This window comes from Centrocercus urophasianus, unplaced genomic scaffold (genome assembly GCF_019232065.1).
Source record: "Centrocercus urophasianus isolate 14NV4802_14NV808 unplaced genomic scaffold, USGS_Curo_1.0 seq_32, whole genome shotgun sequence".
In the NCBI taxonomy this organism is placed as follows: Eukaryota; Metazoa; Chordata; class Aves; order Galliformes; family Phasianidae; genus Centrocercus; species Centrocercus urophasianus.
Window position 1 is genome coordinate 6,157,999 of NW_024884889.1, and position 24,288 is coordinate 6,182,286.

At 36.6% G+C, this 24,288-nt stretch overlaps 1 protein-coding gene across 8 annotated transcripts in view; it reads right to left on the bottom strand.

The window, feature by feature from the left end:
* The window catches only part of TLL1 (tolloid like 1), a 133,906-nt gene that overhangs the window by 71,932 nt on the left and 37,686 nt on the right, over nucleotides 1–24,288 (bottom strand). For 7 of the 8 annotated variants that reach the window (XM_042829827.1, XM_042829826.1, XM_042829828.1 and 4 more), the window contains exons 2-3: nucleotides 4,195–4,305; nucleotides 268–348 (exon numbers count right to left, since the gene is read on the bottom strand). In XM_042829827.1, the coding sequence (XP_042685761.1) occupies nucleotides 268–348; nucleotides 4,195–4,305 (192 nt within the window). The remainder of the gene's footprint in view (nucleotides 1–267; nucleotides 349–4,194; nucleotides 4,306–24,288) is intronic. The other variant, XM_042829829.1, reaches the window with a different exon arrangement.

A 24,288-nucleotide genomic window follows, 5' to 3' on the forward strand; every position in this document is an offset into this window, starting at 1 on the left:
ATGTGAACATAACCATGCTAAGTAGCTAAGGAAATCTTAATATGAAAGGTAAAAGTACATTTTAACTTCCAGATCTTAAACTGGAAACAGACCTCTAAGAAGATGTGATGAAGAGCTGATCTCTTCATTAGAATTGTCATACTGTTTAAAGTTTGCTTATGCCAACAGTAATGCAGAGACACTTCGGTACATTAAAGCATTGTAATCATTAATGCTCATGTTACATCATCATATCAAGCAACCTCATAATTTAAACAGTAAATATACCAGAGCCAAATCTTCTTATCCTTTCTATAAGCTGATAGAGGGCACCTCGCTTTTTTGACATCCCATGCTCTCCAAAGCCACCTTTAAAAACAAAAGAAAAAAAGAAAGAATTTAGAAAAATTAAGAACATGGAAACAGACCTACAGCAGCTACATAGCCAGAGGAGATTGGGAAGTATCCTTCAGAAAGTGCTATGTGTCTTTAAGGAAGTTTAACATTCCTGAATGACTTGCCTACAAATTCTTCAAGTATCCTCGACAATGAAGCAAGAAGACATTTTTAGCTGAAATTTTTTTCTAAAATGCATTCCAGAATGTAAGCCAGCATGTCTTTGTTACTCAGACAAGTCACGGTAATTACATCATTTAATTCTTATTTGGAGCTTTTTCTTCTTTCTGGTGACACTGAGATTCTCTGAGCTGCATTGATAGACGGCTACAAGCCCTACTGTCACAAGAGTTTACTAAATGGATGCCATCATCTTCCCATTTAAAGGAAAAAAGGTAAAAGGAAACATCCAAAGTTTCATCTTTGGAAAAACAAACCAGAACAACAACAACAACAAAAAGCCACTTTAATATGTCTAATTATACCATGCAAGTTTCGGCTTTCTTTGTCAACATGAATTGTGCAATGGACTCTCAGAGGCTTTCAAATGTCACATGCTGGCGTGTACTGCTATAAGACCTTACAGGCATATGTGTGTGTCATTTTGGTAATCAATGAGCAATAAGAAATCAACTAATAGTTTATTTTAACATCTATCATGCTACTTCAAGAAATGTACAACATTTCTGAATCGAGCACGTTCATCAGATGCATGTCACGAGCCACCTTCACATCTAATTATGCTGTGGTTGCAAGTGGCTTTGAAAATACAGTTAAGCTCAAAGAAAGAGCACTGATAACACCCCACAGGCCAATAAATCCTCAGAATTGTTAAGAAGGCTTTGAGATTTTTCTATGTTTGTGATAGGTTATATTTAATAATCAATAACTGTCACAGAACAAGAGAATTTTCAAACTACTTGTACAACACCAAAAGTCAGACAGAAACAAAGAGACCACCAAAATATCCAACCACCACACAACAGACCTTTCCACATTTCCCATTAAAAGTTTCAGTACATATGTGGAAAATATATTTCTTAAGAGGCAACTTAAAATCCTACCATATAAGGCTAGTGAGTCCATGGGCTGCTCAGTGAATAACAATGTGCCTAATTATTTGGATTACACTGTCACATAGCTGCTAGCTCTCTGGAGACAAATTTTCCAAATTGTTTTAAGCATTTTAGATAGATGAGGTAATAGTTCAACACATTCCTTCCCAACAAGTTATAAGGTTAACTGTAATATACAGTAAAGAGAATGTAACCATTTCATTGCTTCTATCAGTCGTTATTAATGCAACTGCCTCTCATGTTAACATTTATATCATAAAAATGCAAATAGAGTCCCAACAAATATAAAATAAACATTGTAAAAAAAAAAAAAATAGTAACCTTAATGTAGCAGAAAAAGACTCCATTACTCACTGAAAGAAACTATTATTCTAATTTATTTCTAAAAAAAATAATTCAAGTATCATTACTTTGATAACCTGCATAATCCAATTAGTGGAAAAAAAAAAAATGGAACAAGTATCTTACATAACTAGTCTGGCTTATATTATGATTTACAGTCTTGCCAAACTGCAGTCTAAATATATATATATATATATATTTATTTCAATCATATTTGTAGCATTTTTTTGCACTTGTAATAGTACACACAGCAATGCTGCAATCTTTGCTCTTGCTTCTATTCACAGTAATGATGTACTATATATTGCATGACTAAAATAAGATGCTCAGAGTTAAGTATCTGATCTTGCAAATCCATACTATAATTCTCACCAAAATGATTAGTCACAAAACATAGATCAAAGCCCGTTAGCTCAGGATTTTAATTAGTAGTTGCAATGAAAAATGCAACTCTCCAATTCTATCTTGATAGTTTACGCCCAAGTACTTAACCCTTCTAAATGATGTCATCTGTATTTTTGAGAGATCAACAACAGAATAACAAGGAGGAAATCATTCTTGTAATTAATTGTCCCTGCATCTGTAAGGAAGATAAACCCTTAATTTGTTTTCGTATCTCGACCTTCCATTTCCAAGTCACTATCTAATATTAATAAGCCAGTTGTAGGTAATGTCCAGCTAAACTCCAACGTATGCATCAAAATGTGCTGAATTTATATGCGATATTTTTCAAAAAAAAAAAAAAAAAAAATTATTAAAAAAAGACTTCTACTCTGTTTCAAAAAATAAAAAATAAAAAATCGAGATTGCTGAGTGCTCATTGAGAACGGGTACAAAAACAGTACTTTCAGCAGAGTTTGTTCTCCAAGTCCATTTTCCACTGATTATTTCCCTTGCATCGATTCCTCTTGCACAGTAAGGGTAGGCAAATTTGATCCAGCTGCATTAGTAACCCTCAGTGGGACAACTCACTATCCTAAATAAGATACTGTGTTGACTGGCAAAGATAATGAGCAAACCTCAACACAGGTAAGTAAAGAAAATAAAATACATAATGTGAAACAGTATAAAAACAGCTTAGATCAATATACTTTAATAACAAAACAAAAGAGAGAGAGAGAGAAAATAGAGAGAGATCTTTGGAGTTAAAAGGGGAAGATGTAGAAGCAAAAGGAAGATCAGCAGGCCAAAGAAATCACTTGACTGAGTGCACTTTCAGGGGAAATGACTGACCTCACTGTCTACACTGTCAGCAAATCTAGGGGCTGAAATATTTTCAAAGTCAATTAAAAGTATTTTGTTAGAGGGGGAAGGGAAGAAGGAAACCATGGACAATTAACATTTTCAAACCCAGTATTGATCTAGAAAAGAAACAAGTGGTACTAAAGGGATGTAAAGTAAATTTTCAGGATATTAAAACAATATTGTCTAACTATGTCTAACTAATGAACAGCTGAACTACCCTATTTATGTTGATATGGAGAAGTTAAAATGAAAAATGCTTCTTTTGTCTGGTGAATTCCTTTGTGGTCATTCCTCAAAATGATCCCTATTTTCCAATATTCGGAATCATCAAGGTAAAGAGCAGTTGAGTTCATCAACACAGCGAACATGAGTAATGAAAAACAAATTTCGGCTACACAAATATAGATTCTTTACTATGCATAAATATTTGATTTCACACCTTTCCCACTTTGATTTTTTTTTAGTACCATATTGTGAAAGCTTACCCATTTTTGAGTTTACAAATCACAGCATGATAGCGTGGCTGTTTTCAGATGTGAGGTAGGCAGATATTTAGACATGGACTATTTTTTCAGACACACACATACATATATTTAGAAGCGAATAATATCTCTTTATCTGTCTCTCTGAAAATTAATCAGATTATGGTGTCTGGCACTAAGGCACCACGTGTGACAAGGCAAACGATAGCAAGGATAACAACGTTCTTGTGTAGATTTAACAACAACGAAAACAACAAAAGGTGCTGCTGTAATTCTAGAATCCCAGTCTCACCTCCAGGATTCCACATGCTTTTTCCAAAGGGCATCTCAGCTGCACTATCAGGAACTTGCAGTTGAAAGTAAAGCTTTGCACAGCTTCCTTTCCCACATTACTACCTGCAGAGAGGACTGGCAGAGATTCCTCCCAGTTTCTGCTCTTTGGTTCAACAAGTTGTTTCGCTCTTTGTTTGCTTTTTAAGCAAGAAATTCAGGAATACCATTAAACTCTCCCCTTTTGACTTAACTAAAACCAATTCATATTCATTGCCGAGTATCTTTTCAAACTGTAAATGAAACTAATATTAATGACAAAGTTTTAAGACAGTGACTGCCTCCTATTTAGAAGTAAATAAAAGGAAAAAAGTTAGTTAAAAAGCAAACTTGAAATATCATACCTGTGTTATGGCCAAGTCTTTCATTGGAGTGCTGCGTAAGGTCAATTGTCCTGTCAATTTGAAAGATTTTTAAGTCTTCATCATCTAAGGCAATATCTCCCCAAAAGACAGCTTTAAATAAAAAAGAGCTCAATTTAATTAAAGAATTTATTTTGACATCAAAACCAATTTGAAGACTATATTGCCAGGTTACAAACCTTAGGAAAATACATGACAAATATACAATTATGTTACATACTTTTGTGCACTGATTTTTATTTTAAACAAAGAAAGACAACTATAAAAAGACAAATCATTTCAGTATTCTCAAATTTTTACAGGCTAGTTTCTTTACTAATTGCATAAATGCCATCATATAAACCTAACATTAATCAGGTAATAAATTTTCACCATATCTAATGATTTATATGCACAAATACAGCAGAGGAGACTAAGAACCACTGAAAGACATTAACATTCAAATTACAAAGCAACAAAATGAACAAAACCGAAAGAACACAATCGTTATTTTTCCTAACATCCTCCTGAAAATGAAACACAAGTCATTCTCAACACTCCAATTAATTTCTTTATCACATTTCGTTTGCATCAGAGAATTGATATGTTTTCCATTATCCTCTTGGTTGATTTCTATGCTGTCCTTCGATGTTTAATCTCACTATAAGGATTCCTTCAAATACTTTACTTTTCAAAACCCCATTCTTTTTCATCTTTTTTTTTCATCCTTTCCTAAAACTTTTTGGTACGTTTCTTCTTTTCTCTTTTCTTGTTCTCCTTACGACTCTCAGGTGTTTGTGTTTTTTTTTGTTTGACTTTCTCATAGTTAATCAATCTTCCCTAAACTACCATCACAACTTAGTGGGTAAAGATATACGGCAAGAATCTTGACCACCTGCAAGAATTTGGGATCTATGCCTTCAGCATGCAGACCATTTTTTGCTGAGATTTAATCATGAAATCTCCCTGCCAACACAACATTATCATTAAAAGTGAATGGAGAAAGCAGTATCCTCAGCTAGCATTAATGAACTCGACAGAGTGTCACCAACTCACATGAGCGTGACACCCTCTCTGCTCTACTTACATTCTAACTGATTCTAAGCACTAACTAGTTTTATTTTACTGTCATGTGGTCAGCTCCGTTCACATACATACATACTTACACACACATACATATATGTGCATATATGCAGTGATCATTCATCTGATAATACTTTCAGTACATCCCTGTTACTGTAAAACTTACTCTTATTGATTAACGCTATATTAATAATAATTTAATCAAATTCATACCTAAAAATCTTGGCTTAAGTAAAAGTTATGTATTCCTACAGAACTCCCAGATATTACATTATATCTTCATTTGTTACTTTTTCCTCAACTCAGAGCAACTAGAGAAAGAAATCGCACTAAAAATTCCTTTTGACTGCCTCGTAAAATTAATAAATTTAAATAAAAAAATAAAAAACAGCATCTACATGGGCCTCAAGAAAGAGAATTTTCAATTAAAACCACAAACATCTAAATACGAGTATTTCCACATATACATTATTTCTTTGCATTAAAAGATGTTTATCAGCAGCAGCAAATTATCAGCAGCAAATGTTTGAGACCATTTCTGAAACTGTTCAGTCACTTCTCATACATTCGTGAAGGTTCTCCTCCCAAGGGTTGCTATTTCTCTACGTACACATCAGGCAGACCCTTCCTCTGGCTAACCTATCCTCACCAGCTTTTACCGTCAAGTCAAGAGACAGAGTTACTGGATGCTCTAGTTGATTTCTGCTTAAAGTTCCTAGGAAAATAAAGATCTTAAATGGTTAGAGTTTTGAACAGCGAGAGAAGAAATTCTCTGAGTTAAATACTATTTATTATTCCTATTATAAGAATCTTCTAGAGGTTTCTAGTGTATGTTGCTCATAATAGGGGCCACTGTATAAGCACAATGAAAAACCACAAAATTTGATATGCCGAAATAATGATAAGAGGAAGAAGCTATTTTCACTTTAGAAAGACATCTGCAGAGGTCACACAGGTTGTCCAAATCAAACTTGAGGAAGTGCTGAAAATCAACAGCGAGCCCATTTTTCTTTCCTGGTTACACTGGCAGTTTACAAAACAAAGGTTCCGAATTAACAAAAACTGCACTCAGAGACAGAAATGTATCAGCAGAAATCACTTTGGCTTCAGTACATAATACTGATGTATAAATATGAAATGAAAATTGAAGGCAAACTGAGCTCTAAACAAGTACACTGATTAGAAAAAGACTGGGTTGAAAATTATGTCCTCTCCAGGATCCATGTTTAGCACTTCACTGCAGTGATGTTCACTTTGCTATGAAAGTACAAATAGCATGACTTAAGATGAGTCTGTCTGACAAATGCACTGAATTTCCTTGCACAGACACTAAGCAAAATATCTCGCTGTTTAAGTAAGTAGCAATAAATGATTGCTGGAAAACAAAGCTATGTTTTTTGTTTTTTTTTTTTTAAAAAAAAAAACATCTGGACTGACAGCTAGAATTGGTTTTGACAGTAACCAAGCACAATCTTAAGTTTAATAATAATACAGCTGTGGTCATACTACAAACAGTGCTGAAGCAAGTTTGACCCAAATGTAAACAAATTATCTTCGAATCCAGTAAGATTTTCTAATGTATGAGCTAAATATGAGTAACAGGAAAGAAATAGATGTGATTACTTGCAAAGTATAATGCAACATTCGAAGTTTTCTTCACACTAGAGTTGTTTTACACAAGTCAGTTCTGTTTAGCAGGTCAAATAAAAATGCAACAGGGTAAAAGGCAGAAACATGGAAAGAACTAACACATTTAACTGCAGCAGCAAATGAGTAAGTGGCTTGGCTTGGCTTCCACAGATTTTCTGAACTAATTTCAGTGCAACTAGAAAGAAATATACTTGGCAAGAGAGAAGAAGTTGGTAACCGTTTCTTTTTATATTCCCCTTTTTCCAATGAAAAGTCTGCATTTCAATTCAAAGCCTGATGCAGAAACTCACCTGAACATTAAAACAAACAAACAAAAGAAAAAAAAACAAAACATCACCACTTCTGTAACTCTTAAAACTACGCTTTAATTTTTCAGAATGTCTGTGGAAGTCTCACAGTACTTTGTAACTAGAGAGGACCGTTCCTGTCTCCTGCCTTAACATTTTAATAGCCTGAAACTATCTGAAGAAGTTGCTTTGTGTACTTCATCTTGTCACACGCCCAATCTTACGGAAAACAAGCAGAGGATAGCTTGGGTATGCTAGGTACGCTGAAGAATGCGCTGAAGGGCAGATATGGATTTAATAGGTCCCTTCAGGAAACTTCTGCCAGAATTGGCATCTTCAGCTACGCACCTCCTTTGTTCTTCACAGATAATTCAGCCATAACTTTGCGCCAGAAAATTGACACAAAACTGATAACCAGTTTTGCTTAACATGCCAAAAAAACAAAAATTGAGGTAGCAGAGTAGAACTTATACAATGATCCAAACAAAGCTGAAACTATCTGTTTTGGTTTGCTTCACACTCTCATATTGTCTACTCAGTGACCAGGAAAACTTGGTGTTTACAAGCAAATTTCTCATTTGATTTGAACATGCAGGAGTGACAATAAACTTGGGAAAAACCTGTTGAAAAACTACATATCTGATACAAGACATGTACACTTCTTTATACTAAACACTGTGCTAAATTTTATACGACTTCACTTTTCTTATTTTCTGAGGGGAGAAGGTTGCTTTATTTCATTTACATTTTATACAGGCACCACATTATGCATTTACACAAACTCAACTGGCAGAGAGAATGTACATAAATATACGTATATCTTTCAGAAAGAGGAGCAAAATTCTACCCTGTAAAACTTTTTCTATAGTAGTAAAGGAAGATCATGCATAAACGTACATTCTATTAATACAGAAAATGCTCTCCACCTATAGTTCAGATCAGGTTGCCCAGGACCCCGTCCAACCTGGCCTTAAACACATCCAAGGACGGGGCATCCACAACCTCCCTGGGCAGCCCGTTCCAGGGCCTAACCACTCTCCTTGTAAAGAACTTCCCCCTAACATCCAACCTAAATCTTCCCTCCTTCAACTTGGATCCATTTCCCCTAGTCCTGCTGTTGTCAGCCCTTTTGAAGAGTTTACTCCCCTCGTGAGTGTAGGTTCCCTTCAGGTATTGATAGGCTGCAATGAGGTCACCCCGCAGCCTTCTCTTCTCCAGGCTGAACAAGCCCAACTCCCTCAGCCTGTCCTCATAGGGGAGGTGCTCCAGCCCCCTGATCATCTTAGTCGCCCTCCTCTGGACCCTTTCCAAAATCTCAATGTCTTTCTTGTACTGAGGGCTCCACACCTGGACACAGTACTCCAGATGGGGCCTCACAAGAGCCGAGTAGAGAGGGACAATCACCTCCCTGTCCCTGCTGATCACCCCTCTCCTGATGGAGCCCAGGATCCCATTTGCCTTTCGAGCTGCCAGAGCGCACTGCTGGCTCATGTTCAGTCTCTCGTCCATCAGGACCCCTAGGTCCTTCTCTGCCGAGCTGCTCTCAAGTTCTGATTTCATGCAACTCAAATTACTCAGCTTTCACCTTCAAAAAGGCCCAATTAAATTAAGAGAAAACATTCAGGTACATGAGGCAGTTAGACTTGTTACATACAAACAATTGCCTCACCATCACAGAAACAAACAGGAAAATAATTATACTGTAGAAGACATCTCCATCCAGGGATACACACCTTCATGTTACCAGAAAAATAATGTGATAGAGAAGAAAAAATAAGATTATTTCTGACACAGAGATAAAGCATGGGAACTTCATTCTAAATGTGGCAACACAAACTATTATTATGGATAGTTACTATCTATCTGCAAAGCTCTCTTTGCTAAAATACTCTCTTTCAACAGGACCACCACCACATCAAATATCCATTATTCCAGATGAACAAAATATGGTACTAAGAATACAAAGTACTGAAAAATAGAAGGACAAAGGAAAAACACTGAAAATATTTTTATGGGTATTTACACCCACAGTAGGAATCAACCATCATACAGCTTTGGGACCAAATGAGTTTTCATGACTTCCTAGAAGACGGTCAGAAGTAACTGAGCATGAGTGAAATCATACTGTTCAATTCATAGAGCTGAGACATGCAACAGAATGGCTCTTTCTGGTATTAAAACTACCATTAGCATAAAATCCCACAAAATGCGTACAGAAATATATCAACTATAATTGAAGAAAAAATTTTATCTACATCAAACAGTTCCACAGTTATTAATCTTTAAAACTACAAGCAGCCATTTTTAAATAAAATATACTGCTGATGGTATTTACACTGAGATAAGTAAAAAAATAGAAGATGCAACCAAGATTGTTACTGCTTGCTACTAGAGTGCAGCAGCAGGACAGCAAAGGCAATCCAGCTGTATCTTGGGCTCACTAATTAGCGCCCAGCTACCAAGGACAGCTCTACAAGAGCAACACTGCAGTAGACCGCTAAGATCCAAAAAGCATTTCCATTACATGCTTTGTTTTGTGTACTTTGCAGGCTAGAAGAACATTTAATTCATGGACGGTGTTATCGTGTTTGGGCAACTTGTGAAAACAAGTGTAGAAAAGCTAATATTGTGATGAATTCGGAACCTATAGCCTGAATTTTATTTTATTTTTTCTTAAACTAAACAAATCAGGCAAAGCGAGAAGTAAATTGTGATCAGCCACACAGGTACACCCCTTGTCAGCAGATGCAGAATCATGACAGAGAGATTACTCCTGCATTGAAAAGATGCCAAGGAAGGGATTAAGGCAATTTTAGAAGGCATTTTAAAAGCAGAGCATCAGATTTTGGTATGCTACTGGGATTGGAAAGCACAGGAAGTTTACACTTCATCCACTTCACAGAAGGTGCCAAGAACTGACAACAAAAGTATGAGAATTAAATGAAAGGTAAAACATAAATCTCAAAAGCTTTTAGCTCCCTTTCATGGGAGGTAGGCCACCCAGCTTTTTTCAAAATCTGACCAGTAATTCATGCAGCAAGAGGTGCCCAAAAGCATGCTGGCCCAAGTTCAGGGTTCATCTACACCTCCATGTGCAGCAGTTCCAACTAGCAGCCTCCTCTATAGCTGAGTCATTGAGTGCTTCCCTGCAACAACACAGCTATGTGCATTACAGACTATCTAAGTGAGTCATTTTCTTCCATACGATCCACTACACTGCTTACATAACTGCCTCTGCAACCCTGAATAGAAAAAAGAAAAACTGTGCTAAATGACTAAAAAGAATTTCACCTCACTATGAAAAAGGCAAATTCTGCTGCTGTAATTAGCTTGGTTTTGTATTCAAATCAGTTCCGTGTTTTCAGGCACAATATCCTTTTTCCCAGAAATCATTACGATGAGAACAAAATAGGGCAAGTAATATGCAGACGATCTCAATTCCAACCACAAGCATAGGACTGCAAGCCACCATCTGAACTGTTTCTACCACTGTTTCTCATCAGTGCTACCTTCAACCATAATGGTAACAAATGTCATCTTTACCACACAGAGACCACAGAACTCCTGTAATAAATTTATAAACTCAAATTAATTCACCTGTTTTACGATGATTAAAATCAGTTTATTTGCATATATGGCAGCAAAAAATAAATAAATAAAACTTTAACAACCTTAAATTTTAAATAAAACATTAACAGAGAACCACAGAGCCAATTTTCATATATTCCAGTAGAAGTTACTACATGAATTTCAGCAGGCAGTATTTTCAAATCTGCACACAACTATGAGCAACTGTTAGTGAAAGTTCATGATTTACATGAAAAAAACTGATATATTCACATCTGAAAGGGACAGAACACCTCTGACCAGCTGCTTTCACATTTCTACTTACTGTGAAAATTAATCATGTAAAATAGTAAGATTTATATCCTTTTTTTTTTTTTTTTCTGATGTGCAAGAAAATCTAGCATCCAAAAGATCAATTATATTACTATGAAATAAACACATATTATGAAACAAAATACTTCCCCTAGGTAGCTGGAATACTTTTCTTATCCCTTTGTCTCCCCAGATTCCTATTCTCCTGATCACTAACATTACATGGAGTGCTTGTTAAACTGTAGTAAACTACAGTCTCAACACTTTTTATTTCAACGACTGAAGTACTGAAGAAAATACTCCCAATTACCAGTGATTGAAATAACCAAAAATTTGGCTACTGTGAGAGAAACAGCAGATTTATGTTAACAGAAGAGACACGGCGAATGAAATAATAACCGAAGTTTAAATTTTGAAAGAATCCTAAATCCTTGACTTTCCTAAAATGAAATAAGAAAAAAATCTTGAAGTTACATTAAAACCAATTCACATTTACCAGGGATAGGAAAATATTTTGATAAGTGACTACTAGTGCAAAATAAACAATTATAGCAATTTTTTTCTACTCCACGCACTGAGAAGGAAAAAAAAAAAAAAAAAAAAAAAAAAAAAAGAGCAACTTATTCAAAATAACAATAACTTGTTTTTTTTTTTCAACCACAAACAACAACAACATATAAATAAATTAATTAATTAACATCCCAAGGGAAAAGGAACTGGGCAGCAGCCCTGCAGCTAATTAGGAGAGAACGCACCCTCCTTTTGTCATATACAGCTATTGGCAAGCTTAGGACTGATTCTCCATGAAATTTAAGAGTCTCTACTGCTTGTTAACATAGTCATACCCCAAACTTAAAAACATTAATCATCAAAAATATCAGAAGAGATACCAATAAAATGTCATCAGCACAGGAATATAACTTGGATTCAGGAGAAGGGGCATCAGCTTGCATGAGTAGTACTGATGTACCTTTAGAAGCACAAATTTTAATGCCATTTTCTCTAATAGCCAGTGACACAGTTTCTACTTTTTAGTACCATTACTACCTCAACTCACCACCCTTTACTTTTTAGGTGCTCATATTTATAAGTAGGGCAATGGCAAGACCCAGCATGGACGAATTTACAGCTGCAGAGCCCCTTCTACAATGGCACACAGCACTTCACTGCAGCTCCTTCACAACGTTCTCCATACAGCACAAGCAGTTACTGCTGCACTGGGTAGACCAGGACATAAAAACAACAAGGTCTGATCCAACTGCGGACACAAGAACATCTGCAGAGCCTGAAGGCACAAGAACAGAAACAACTGTGGGAAAGGGAACCTGCAGCGTTTCACTGGGAAAAAATTTTCATGCACCAAAAGAGACAAATGTGGAGCTTAATTTTTGTCAAAGGAGATAACGATCTACTGGAGGTGTTTCTCCATGACACAACACACTGATTCACAGATATCCATTCCCACTGAGCTAACAACAGCTCCTACGCTCTTCTTAATCTGAAAGCAGTACGTTTTTAATTCCTTTTCTTCTCTTCTTTATTTATTTACTTATTTACTTTTGCATCTCCCTTCTTAAGGGGCAGTTTCCACAACCCTTACAAAAAAAAAATAAAAAAAAAAATTAAGAATTTCAAGAAAGCAAAGACTATTTTGATAGAAGTCTGACAAGCCTCTGAGTGGCATTTTGAGAACCCTCGTTAACATGCAACAGTTTCTCTCTCACATTTTGGGTTCTTGGTTAGGCTGTTCAATGTGACAAGCTTTGTAACTTTCAGCAACTAAATTGTTTTTAAGCAGCACTGGTACCTGGTAAGATCTACATTCCTCATATAATGGGTCAGCCACCAACCTGAATGCAGAAGACATCAGCAACTAAACAGCAAACATGTCTGGCAAAGAATGCAGCTGCTCTAAGACCATTGTTCATCACTGCCTTGGACATATAATAACAAAATAAACCCTAATAGAAATGCTCTGAAAGAGACTGTCTTACCCATTCTACTATCTACCTTTTTATTTTATTTTTATTTTTTATTTTTTTCTACTCTTTTTCACATTTTTTTAGGTCATGGGTTTTTTGGCTGTCCTTGTTCACTTGAGAACAGTAACAACTTACATTACAGCTGGCTTTCTTAAGAATGTTGAAAAATACACCAGTAAGGAAATCATTGTTTATGATATCATTACAGTCATAACTATTCCAATAAAGACTACATGACCACAGTATGATGCCATAGCATTCATCTCCATGATATTTAAAACTTCATTGTCTTCTGAACAATCTCAGGATCAAGTGCTACCAAGTTAATGATATGATTTCCAGGAGAAAGAACAGACTACATAAGGCAAAATTATCAGTACTGAAGGGAAAACTGCAAACATACGTATTATAGAAACACACACACGTATAAGTGTCTAAAACCCAAAACAACAGAATCGTTGCTTTGAAATTAGCAAAATTAAGAACAGAGTTGAATTAATTCAAATCCCTAAAGAATGGAAAAATGCAAAACTGAAAAAATAACTGAAGAAAAGAGAAAATCCATCGTTGCAAAGAAAGTTGTTCCTTTAAGTATTAAACTATGTGAAACAGTTAAGGCTGAGATGGACACAGCAACTGCTACAAGATCTTCCCAGATACATACATGACCCAGGCATTTTCATTTGAATACCAAGAGAACAGAATAGCACACACATTAAAAAATAATAATAATACTAAAATAAAATAAAAATTAGTTACCTGATCATGCACAGTACAAACTGAAGGTCTAAAAACCTATTTTACTTTGCCTTACACCCATATTAATCAACACGATCTACATTGTACAGAATACTATATAGCACAGCTGATGTCTTACATTTTTTTCCATGTTTTTTTTTTTTGTTTTGTTGTTGTTGTTGTTGTTGTTGTTGTTGTTGTGTTTTTTGTGCAAGTTTTTGGTAGATTTGTTCATGGTTTTTTTACTCATATTGCCTACACTTAAGGTCAAAATAGCTTTATGTTCACAAAATAAATTGTGTTTTAGAAGTGAAATACCATACCTTTCAGGACTTTTTTTCCACATAATTAACAACATCTTTTTGCACTGAGTAGACTTAGTTGCTTTTAGAATGAAAATAATACTTTCATTACCATGAAACAACTGTGCATCCTTAAGCACAGTGCTGAATTCAATCAATTTAGCATGGTTATTAAAAGAAGAATCATTTCATTATTTCACTTGGCAGTTTTCATATTTTACAGTTTTGAAGTCTAAGAAGAGAAAGAAGGTAACAGAACTGGCAGACGTAGGAAACTGCAGCAGTTATCAAACAAACCATCAGGAACTGGAAATAAAGTTCATTTTGTCTCTAAGAGCTCTTCATCTCTTGTGCTTAATGCATATTTGTATAACTTGGGAAGAGCAAGTGGGGCTTTAACATCACTAGTCAAACTCAACTAAGTAAAGAAGTCCTGTGGTTAGGAAGCATAAAATTAAAACTTTCAAGTAGTCCTAACATCTTCAGCCTGTCCACTTAACACACATGGGCACTTCAAACAAATGACTGTGATACAGGAAGGGCAGCACGGGAAAAACACCAAGTAGAAACCAACACAAAACAGAAGCTGTGAGATGCCCGTTTTGGAGCAAAGAACTGCCAATCCAGACTATGCTTTCTCTATCACCTTCAATCACAGAATCACCAGGGTTGGAAAAGACCTCCAAGATCACCCAGTCCAACCGTTTACCTATCACCAGTATCTCCCACTAAACCATGTCCCTCAATACAACTACTGTTTCTCGCATGCCTCCAGGACAGAGGCTAAATGACCTTCCTGGGCAGCCTGTTTCAATGCTTCACCACTCTTTCAAAGACGAAATTGTTCCTAATAGGCAGCCTGAACCTCCCCTGGCCATTGAGGTCATTTCCCCTAGTCCTATCACTAGCTGTGTGGGAGAAGAGGTCAACTCCTACTTTGCCTCAACCTCTTCCCAGGTCACTGTAGGGAGGTTTAAGGTCTCCCCTAAGCATCTGCAGACTGAAAAATCACCATTCCCCCAGTTATTCCCCTTAAGACTTGTGCTCTAGACCCCTCACCAGCTTTGCTGCCTTTCTCCGGACATGCTGCAGGACCTTGATTCTTGTAATGAGGGGCCCAAAGAAGAAAAGCATGAGTGCTCAAATGAAAAGCAGAGAGAAGCAAGAAAATCAGATAAAATTAAACACAATGGAAAACATAGATACAGAGTGGAAAAAAAGTAGGTGAAAGATTGAGGCTACGAGGAAGATGGTTACTATTCAGAAGACAAAAACCTACAGAGTATTTCGTTTTTAGCTATCTACAATGAGTATGTTATTTCTGGAGATTAACATATTAGTGAGAAGCAAGAGCAGAAAAGACCGAGACAATTTCAGACTTCAGATTTATGTAAGTGAAGAGGAAAAAAAAAAAAAAAAAAAAATCCATTGAGAGAAAATTTTAAGCCATAAAATCTACTGGCATTAGTCTGAGAAACAGACTCAAGGAAGGTGATGGTATTCTTCACTCACAACAGCCAAATTCATAAATGAAATAAAGCATTACACATTGGACAAATTTAAATATTAGAAATATGCCAGTACAGAGCAACTTTAGCTCAGGAGATTATTAGATGAGTGGTTCCCAGGTCTTGAGCCTCATGTTCACAAGACAAGAACGACAACCTTGGCAGGGCCATGGCACGGTGGTCTCAGCATGGGGGAGGATGGTCACAATCAGTAGAGTGCACTGGCTGAACTGCAGCACTGAGGGGGAGCAGCACTAGTTGCATATGGAGGGTGATCCAGAATAAGTTTAATTTACAAAAAAAAAAAAAAACAAAACGAAACAATTGAGCTCCTTATAACTTAATAACTCCTTAGCTAAGATATCTCTCTTTGGAAATATCAGCCTCCAAGAATTGTCACAATCATAACATCCTTGCTCTGCTGCTAAGTTGAAGAATGTTGTGACTATGAAGCAGTAGTGGATAAGAAACTCAGTACTAAATGAGAAAACTTCCTTAGTATTTTTCCTTTGTTACAGCAGTAAGAGGTTGAATATTTACAAAGCAACACTTTCTTCAAAATTTGGCATTACAGTATAATATACATATCACATCAATGCTATAACGCAGCAGCACTGATCTATGTGAAAATCCTTTCATTCTGTACCTTTTCCTTGTCCTTGGGAAATTGAAATTGTATTTCATTTTCTCTTTGATATAAAATTCCAAGCAGGCTGAAGTAGTACCTCTAAAACAGAAAAACCCTGATGAACCATTAAATGCAACCAAAGATTTATACAGAAAGCCAAATGGCATTGAAAGCAAAGTGCATATCTGAGGGATTATCTGGCATTCAGGATCAAGGTTCTCATCCTACCCGAAAAAATAAGTGTTCCTCCATTTGCATCGTCTTAAATACAGAATTATGAAAGTACATATAAATAAAGTTTTATTTTAAGCTCCAGAAGTGATTTCCATTATCAGCTGCAGCTTCCTGTTTCGGTAATTTTTGTCATGAAGCTCACTTAAGTCATTCCATCTCAGTTTTTAGCACATCATTCTACGACCAGGCTCAGAGGAAGAGACAAGGAAAGGGACTAAACAGCTCTTAATGTTGCTTTTTTTGGCACCGATCCTGTGCTTAATACAGCAAGTTCTGGGTGTTGGACCAGTGTAATTCTATATTCCTGTTCACATTTTCAACAGATGTCTTCTACCAGATTTTTTGTTACTGAAGCACAAATTCTCATCTATATGGCTAAAAAGTTGAAGCGGGGTTGATTTGCCCTGTATTATCCAATTTTTTTTCATGGCCCCCACTCATCACAGCTATTTTGCTTGCTTGTTACTGAATACTGGTATGTTTTTCAGCATTTGTAATTCATAGAGTTTAGAGGTTTTTTTCCATCTAAACTCTGCACAGCTGCTGATTATTGTTTGGACACAGCAAGTAAAACAGAAACTAAAAAAACAAAAATAGAGTTAGCAAGGCAGCAGTGGAAAATCACTGACGTTTTCTAATGCCTAATATCAAGTTAATAGAATTTAATGCTCTTTACATCTGAATCTCACATAGGTTGATTTGTATTTTTTTTTAACCACAGTAGTACTTGAAACAGAGTTTACATAACAATTCTGTTATTTTTCTCTTCTGACAGATACAGTGAGACAATCTCACTTTAACATTCACTCCCTCATAAAGAGCACTGTTTGCCTATAGAAAAGCAGTGTTGCATAGCTGCTGGGAGCTTTCATAAATCCTTGTTATTAAACAGCACAGCATATTTAGTCTCCGTTGAAAGCCAGCAGAATCTCCACCCCCTTCTAAAAAGAATTAGGCACGTTGCACGCAGTCCAAACTTCCTAGGTTTTGGCACTTGCTAATTTAAGTATCATCAACAGAATTAAGGGGAACAAGAACAACACAGCTTAAATTTCTTCCTATCCCTTCAGTTTCTTAGCAAGCCTGCCCGCTCTCCAACTTGTGGGGCTATAATCAGCATTGCCATCTCAAGCCACACAATAGATTAGGTCACAACGTGTATATTTACAGATGTATTTTGCACAAGCTCCTATATTTTGCTACACAGATTATCAGGAAAAAGCAACCCAGTAAGCAAAGTCACCTATGATTCCTACAAATTTTGTTACAGACAAGCTTGTGGCATGAAGTCCTAGTTCTGTAAAAGTTCAACTGTTTCTGAAATGCTTTCTAAAAGAAAGTAAATATTACACTTCGGTTAAGCTTCTCATCCTCAGGAAGTCAGCCTCCTGCTGGTCCTTGTTTTATAAGCCTAATGCATTATAAATAATAATATAAATTAGCTAGCATGTCAAACAGAAAAACTAAAGGTCAATACAAATAGTAGATTCTGACTTCTTCTGCAAGTCTGTCCTTTTTCTACTTTCTTCAAACTACTGCAGTTCTTTATGCACTGCTTAACTTCGGATTTCTTAAACTGCTTTATAAGAGGCCCACATGTTAGCAGAGTATACCACAGTCCATACACCATCCCACTCATGGCTGCAGATATCACTTTTCCCATCACATCACAATTGCAGCTTTTTTAATTACAGACGCAGTTTGCTCAAACTCACAAAAGATGGATGCAAGGTATTTAATGCCTTTCAATGTATTTTAATGCACTTGTGTTTCAATTAACAGAAATATTACAGCTTAAATTAGCCCCAGAATAGTTTAAGATGTTTTTTTCATACAATTCAGCAGCTGGAAAAAAGGTTGTGAGCCAAATGTGACTCTTCTAGCCAGCTCACCCTGGGCCTAGCATGGTCTGCTGGCCATAAGGGGTGTGTCTTTTGACAGCAACACAATGCTGCCCTCAAATAACCTCTTCACATATCTATGGAAATAGGAATTACACAATATCTGCAAATACTAAGCTTCCTTCAAGCTCAGAAAAAAATACAAATATTTGATACAGCTAACCCTGAGAAAAAATATGCCAAATTAAATATCACGGTTTTCTGTGGACTGTTATTTAGAGTCTAGGTGAAGGCATTTAGGGTCTAACATTTCAAGATTCCTTAACTACCGAGAATTTAGGAAACAGAATATTTAATCTATTTCTCAACTCCTACACGTCCTTCATTTTTTATTTATTCTGTTGTGTATTCAAGGCAAAATATTCATTTTTCATTGGTTTTTGGAAACAAGAATGCTCAAACAATATGCCAGGGCAAGCAAGATTTCAAATGAATGACCCTGGGCCACTCCCAAAGCTTTGAAAGGAATGCCAGCCATCTGCCTACATTGCAAATTTTCTGTTTGCAACTAAAATAGCCACAGGCTGTCAATTTATAGAAAGGTAGCTTTCTGAAGCTATTTGAGAAAGCATTATATGACAATATGTCAGACCACAGATTGGGAACGTGAATATGCTTCAGGTATTAGAGCTCCTATTGTGAAAGCAAATTACTTTCGGTTATAAAGCACTCCCTAAGAGTGCAACCCTCAAAAAGAAAACAGTTCTATCATAACACCAGCACTATGAATACAACTAAGGGGAGAATTTAGTTATAAATTAATATGCAGTATGTCAATGAGAAGCATTGTGAGCAATGAGAAGTACTTGAAATATATTCAGTTGCTTAATACAACCAGTAGAAATAGACCAACAGAATCTTTTAGAAATTTCACACTCATTTTCAACTATAGGACTGATTCAGTAGTCAGAACTAACGAGTATCTAAAGAGGTAAAAGGCAAATTAGAGGTAAATAAAGAATGCTCTCATCATCTGAATGACACAGTGGGTAAGAAAAACAAACAATACCTTCTGCTTAATAGATGGTGCTCGTGGTTTTTTGTTGTTGGTTGTTCGTTTGCTTTCTTTTTTTCTTTTGCATGACAAGCAAAAGGAAGAAATCTAACCCTAAATTGTGAATTTACCAGAAAACTGTCTTCGTGACATCCTAAAAACTCTATTAATTCTGATGAATGTCTCACAAATTCATGAATGCACAAGGGACTCTCCAGAGAGCTGTAAATGACCTAAACTTTAGTTTGAAAACAGAAGACATCTTCATGTGCTAAAATGATATCATTTGTTTTCATAAAACATGGGAGGAACATCTGGCAGGACAGGAAGGGATTCTGGAGCTTTTTAAGGCATCAGAGCTCAAGTTCACTGGAGTGATGTGGGATCTGGCATATTTTTGGACCACTTGCTTGGCTTTAGCAATAGGATGCATCACATTTCTTGTACGTACAGAAAACAGATTAGAACATTAGAGTCCAAAACAGAACGGAAATGATTGCAAGGTTCCTATAAATCTTGGAAATGTATAGAAGATTAAAGAACTGTGGACCATGAATTTATAAGGGATTTAAACAAAAACTTGTGCTGCAGGCAGCAGTATTGTACCATCTGCAACACCACCATGTGGAAGAAAACAACAAAAGGCTTCTGAGTCAGTGTAACCAATATTCCTATTCCCAGAGCTATGCTTGGGTGACTGGACTGATACAATCTATTTGTGGCAATTCGTGATGCCTCACAGGTTATTTACAGCACCTAAATAAATCATCTCAACAGAGTGAGACAAAGATCTTCAGAAAATAATGTACTCATCTAACTCCACAAGACGACTTCCAGTACCAACAAAAATCCTGAAAAGCATAACAGAACCAGGACTCTTCTCATTCCTTAGACTGTACCAAACAAAGAGCAGTGCTAACCCTTGGTGAACTACAAGTGAAAGCTAAGCTATGCTCAGTGTCTCCCAGGGCCCTCTGCTTCACTGCACTCCCACTGCTCTCATGTGCCACCTCTCAAAGAGGTTTATGCAGCACTGTCCTCCAAAGAGTACCATCAGACTCAGAGAAGTGTCAACACGTCAACAAATTGGTTTTCTTCAAGCATGGAATCAAAAATTATGAGTTCCAGCGTGGGAGTATGAGAACAACTTTTCTTCCTAATGATTACAGTTTTCCACTTGGCATAGCTCAAAAACAGAACTGAAGTTAAAGGGACTGTTTTGGTTAATTTATCTCATTGGGTTTTTCTTTTGTTCAGCTTTCCAAACATAAAGGCCGAGTGGGTGAAACCAGAAATGATAAAACATGATGATGTAACTAAGAAACTGGCATACCTGCTATTTCTCCATATTAGTTTCCAGTCTTTCTGTCCAATAATACCCAACTTAAAATTCCAGTCATATATCCAATCACATTTGTCATGGAATAGCAAGAAGTTCGTTGTTCTAAAAAATGAACCCTTAATAAATGCAATAAAAAGTTCTCGCTCTGTAGTTTTGCTAACACGGAAATTTATAACTGGCTGAGTAACAGAGCTCATAACCCTGATGGTAAAATCAAATAAACCATATGCAACTTCCCCTAATTTATCATGATCAATTTCAAAACACATGTGTTCCCTTCACTATTCCTGAGCAAAACTTCTCCTGTGATACATATAATTTGAAGCAGACCTGGCTTAGCTGGCTTTAGAATTTTATTTAAAAAAAAAAAAAAAAGTTAACACTACCTCTCAATTTTCATAAACCAATACCACAAATGCAAATGTACGGGCCATTTCCACTGAGAGAGTTTAAAATATATCAAGTCACAGTCCACAATCTTCTGACAGTATTACTGGAATTCCTGTTGTGCAGTAAAATTCTGTAAGAGCGTTTAACTGAGAGCATATTTCATGCTACCAAATAATAGCAGAGTTAAGTCAGAATGAGGGAAGTTCCACTGCACAGAAAGATAGATATGCCTTTAGACTACAATTACAAGCAAAGCAGTATAGATAAGAGGATTCTTTAAGAAAGACATACTGACAGCAGGAGTTAACTTATCTGACAAGCTTTACACTTGGAGATAAAAATGATAACTTTAAGACTTCTTGCACCTCTAGGTTAATATACGGTTTTGATAACATGACTTCTTTGATTTGGTAGCTATGCCATGCTTTCATGTCAGAAAATTGAATGTTTCTTCCAAACATAATTAAAGCTATTAACTCCATATTGTTAGCACTAGGCAAAACTAGTCAAATGGAGAAGATCAAAATGATCTTTTGAAGAAAAGAGGCATAAGCAGGATGAATTATCACTCAGCTGTGTCTTTTTTCTTCAAGAACTAAATCTTAGTTGAAAGCTATGTACATATATAACTTTTCTCAGCAGAAACTTTCATGAAAAAAAAATCAGAAAATGGCACAGGCTACTATAAAACTAAAATGAGAAAGAAGAGTCATAAACAAAGACTGATCTGGACTTTTTGTTTGGCTGCATCCACAACAATCCAAATCAACATTTACCACGTAACTCAGGTCAATGTCTTCATGTGTTTATGCTCATACACATACACATGCATTTAACTACAAAGACTGCAGGTCATATTATGGGACACCAGATAGTATCCTAGGAAACAGACTCCTCAAAAGGACTTCAGGCACTGAAATCTCAAAGGAACGGTTTGGCCTGACAGCAGCCAAGAAGCCATGCGTGATTTTTGACTCAAGTGGCAACTGAAAGGAAATACTTGTCCATCTTGCCAGACTGTGTGCATCTCTGATTCCCTTCTCAGAAAACCAGCAGTGGGGATTCAACTGAATAGAAACAACCCAAACTGCTTATGCGTTACTTCCTGGATATGGAAATTGCAGAAGAGTGGTAAACCAGGTAACCATATTTTAGTGCAATACAGTGGCTCATAAAAAGTCAACTCTTCTAACACACAGATTGTGTAGTTATACTACCTGACCCCCGAGCGCCCCGGGGGTGCGAGGAAAAAAAAAAACCAACCTGGTAGAATAATTAAATCACTTTAATCACTTTTCAGATATGCTCTCTCAAAATAATGCTGAAAAATAGGAACAAGTTCAGAAAAGATTCATGCAAATGACATCATGAGTAAAACGAGAAATTCAAGGAATGCAGTGCATGTAACAGAAGCGATGTTAAATAATTCAATCATCACTACAGTTACTGAGCTATCCTGGATTACTACTGTTTTTATTAATTTATGCTTTAAATAATGAGATACGTATTCTGCAGCCCCCAAAACACAGAGTTGCAACTAGATCTGAGGAAGAAAGACAATGAAAAATGAAGACGTGGATAGAATCTTAATTGGAAAGATAACTGCTTAATGTGACAGAATTTTTACAAGGGTTGCACCAAAAGTAATGCCTCCTATTTTACTATATGCCCCACGGTGTCAGAGGCAGATGTTGGTGGGATGGCAGTAAAGGCTGAACCTTCCCACCAATATTCCATCACACTTTGTTGCCATGAGACAGATGGCAGCAGAGGGGCAGTTTGACAGAGCAGCATCTGACATGGAAATACAGATGATGCTAAGGTGTGTCACTGAATTCCTCCACGTGGGAATATCACAAAGTTTGCACAGCATGGGTCCCATGAATGCTGGCATAGGAACAGACAGAATGCTGTATTCAAGTTTGCCAGGACCTCCTGAACCAATACAAGGCTGAAGGTGACAGTTTCCTGGATTGCATAACTTCTAAGGATGAAACATAGTGTCACCGCTATGAGACAGAATCAAAACGGCAGTCCATGGTGTGGTGACATGTGAATTCCCTGCCTAAGAAAGTTCAAGACATAGCCTTCAGTGGGTAAAGCGATGTGTACTTTTGTCTTTTGGGACAAGAAAGAGATGATTCTTTCAGATTTCCTGGAACCTGGACAAACCATCCACTCTGACCACTACCTCGCAATACTGGCTTTAAGCTGAAAGCCAGGTCAGAGAAGAAAGCAGCTTTTCTCCTGCAGCACAATAACACCTGGCCTCAAAACATTTTGAAGACCATGGAGCACACTGCCATTCTTGGCTGGACTGCCCTGCCACATGTACTGCACAGTTCAGGTTTGATGCCTTCTGACTTCAATCTTTTTGGGCTGATGAAGCTGACAATTTGCTCTATCAAATAATGTTATTATGCTCACTTCATCTGTTGTAGTTTCCATGGAAATAAACAGGAGGTGTTATATTCGGAGCGCCCTCCATAACTGAAAATGGTCATTTTATGACCTTTTTAACTCCAAAAAATCATATTTAAAACAATTTCAATCCCTAGAAACAAAGAGAAACAACCGTCATTGCTCCAAAGATCCTAAAAGTCACAGGAGAGCAAAGCCTCCCCTTGGAGGCAGTACTCACCAAAGTACAAAGGAGCTGGTATCTGGAAAAAAAGACCAGAAGAAAAGGAAATGAACTTCATAAGAGTTTACAAGTAGTAGCTATCAGCACATGTTAAGTAGTTTCTTGATCAAAGAAAATAATAAAATTACTATGTCCTGGAAGGGCATAGTTCCATCTCAATTTCAGAAAAGATGTAGATAAAACATGTTTCTAGCAACAGCAATCAGGCTGCTTTAATCTTCCCTATCTCTGAAGGCCACATAATACTCCTCTAATTTCTCTGACCAAATCAAGATGCCTTTTTAATACTAGGCTCAAATATAAACTTCCAATGCTTTTGGAGAAAGCACTGAAAAAAAGGCTTTTGCTGCTCAGAGCTCTGAAGTAACACTCCTTTTGTAAAACATCCTACAAGGCTTAACAAATGTAGAAAATGAATCCCAGCACTCACACAAGACACTTTCATAGGATGACTGAATCAGCACACAGACTCACAGAATATTTTCATTCTCACTGCTTAGTGAGAGGTCAGTATAAACACAACAAGGAGACAGGC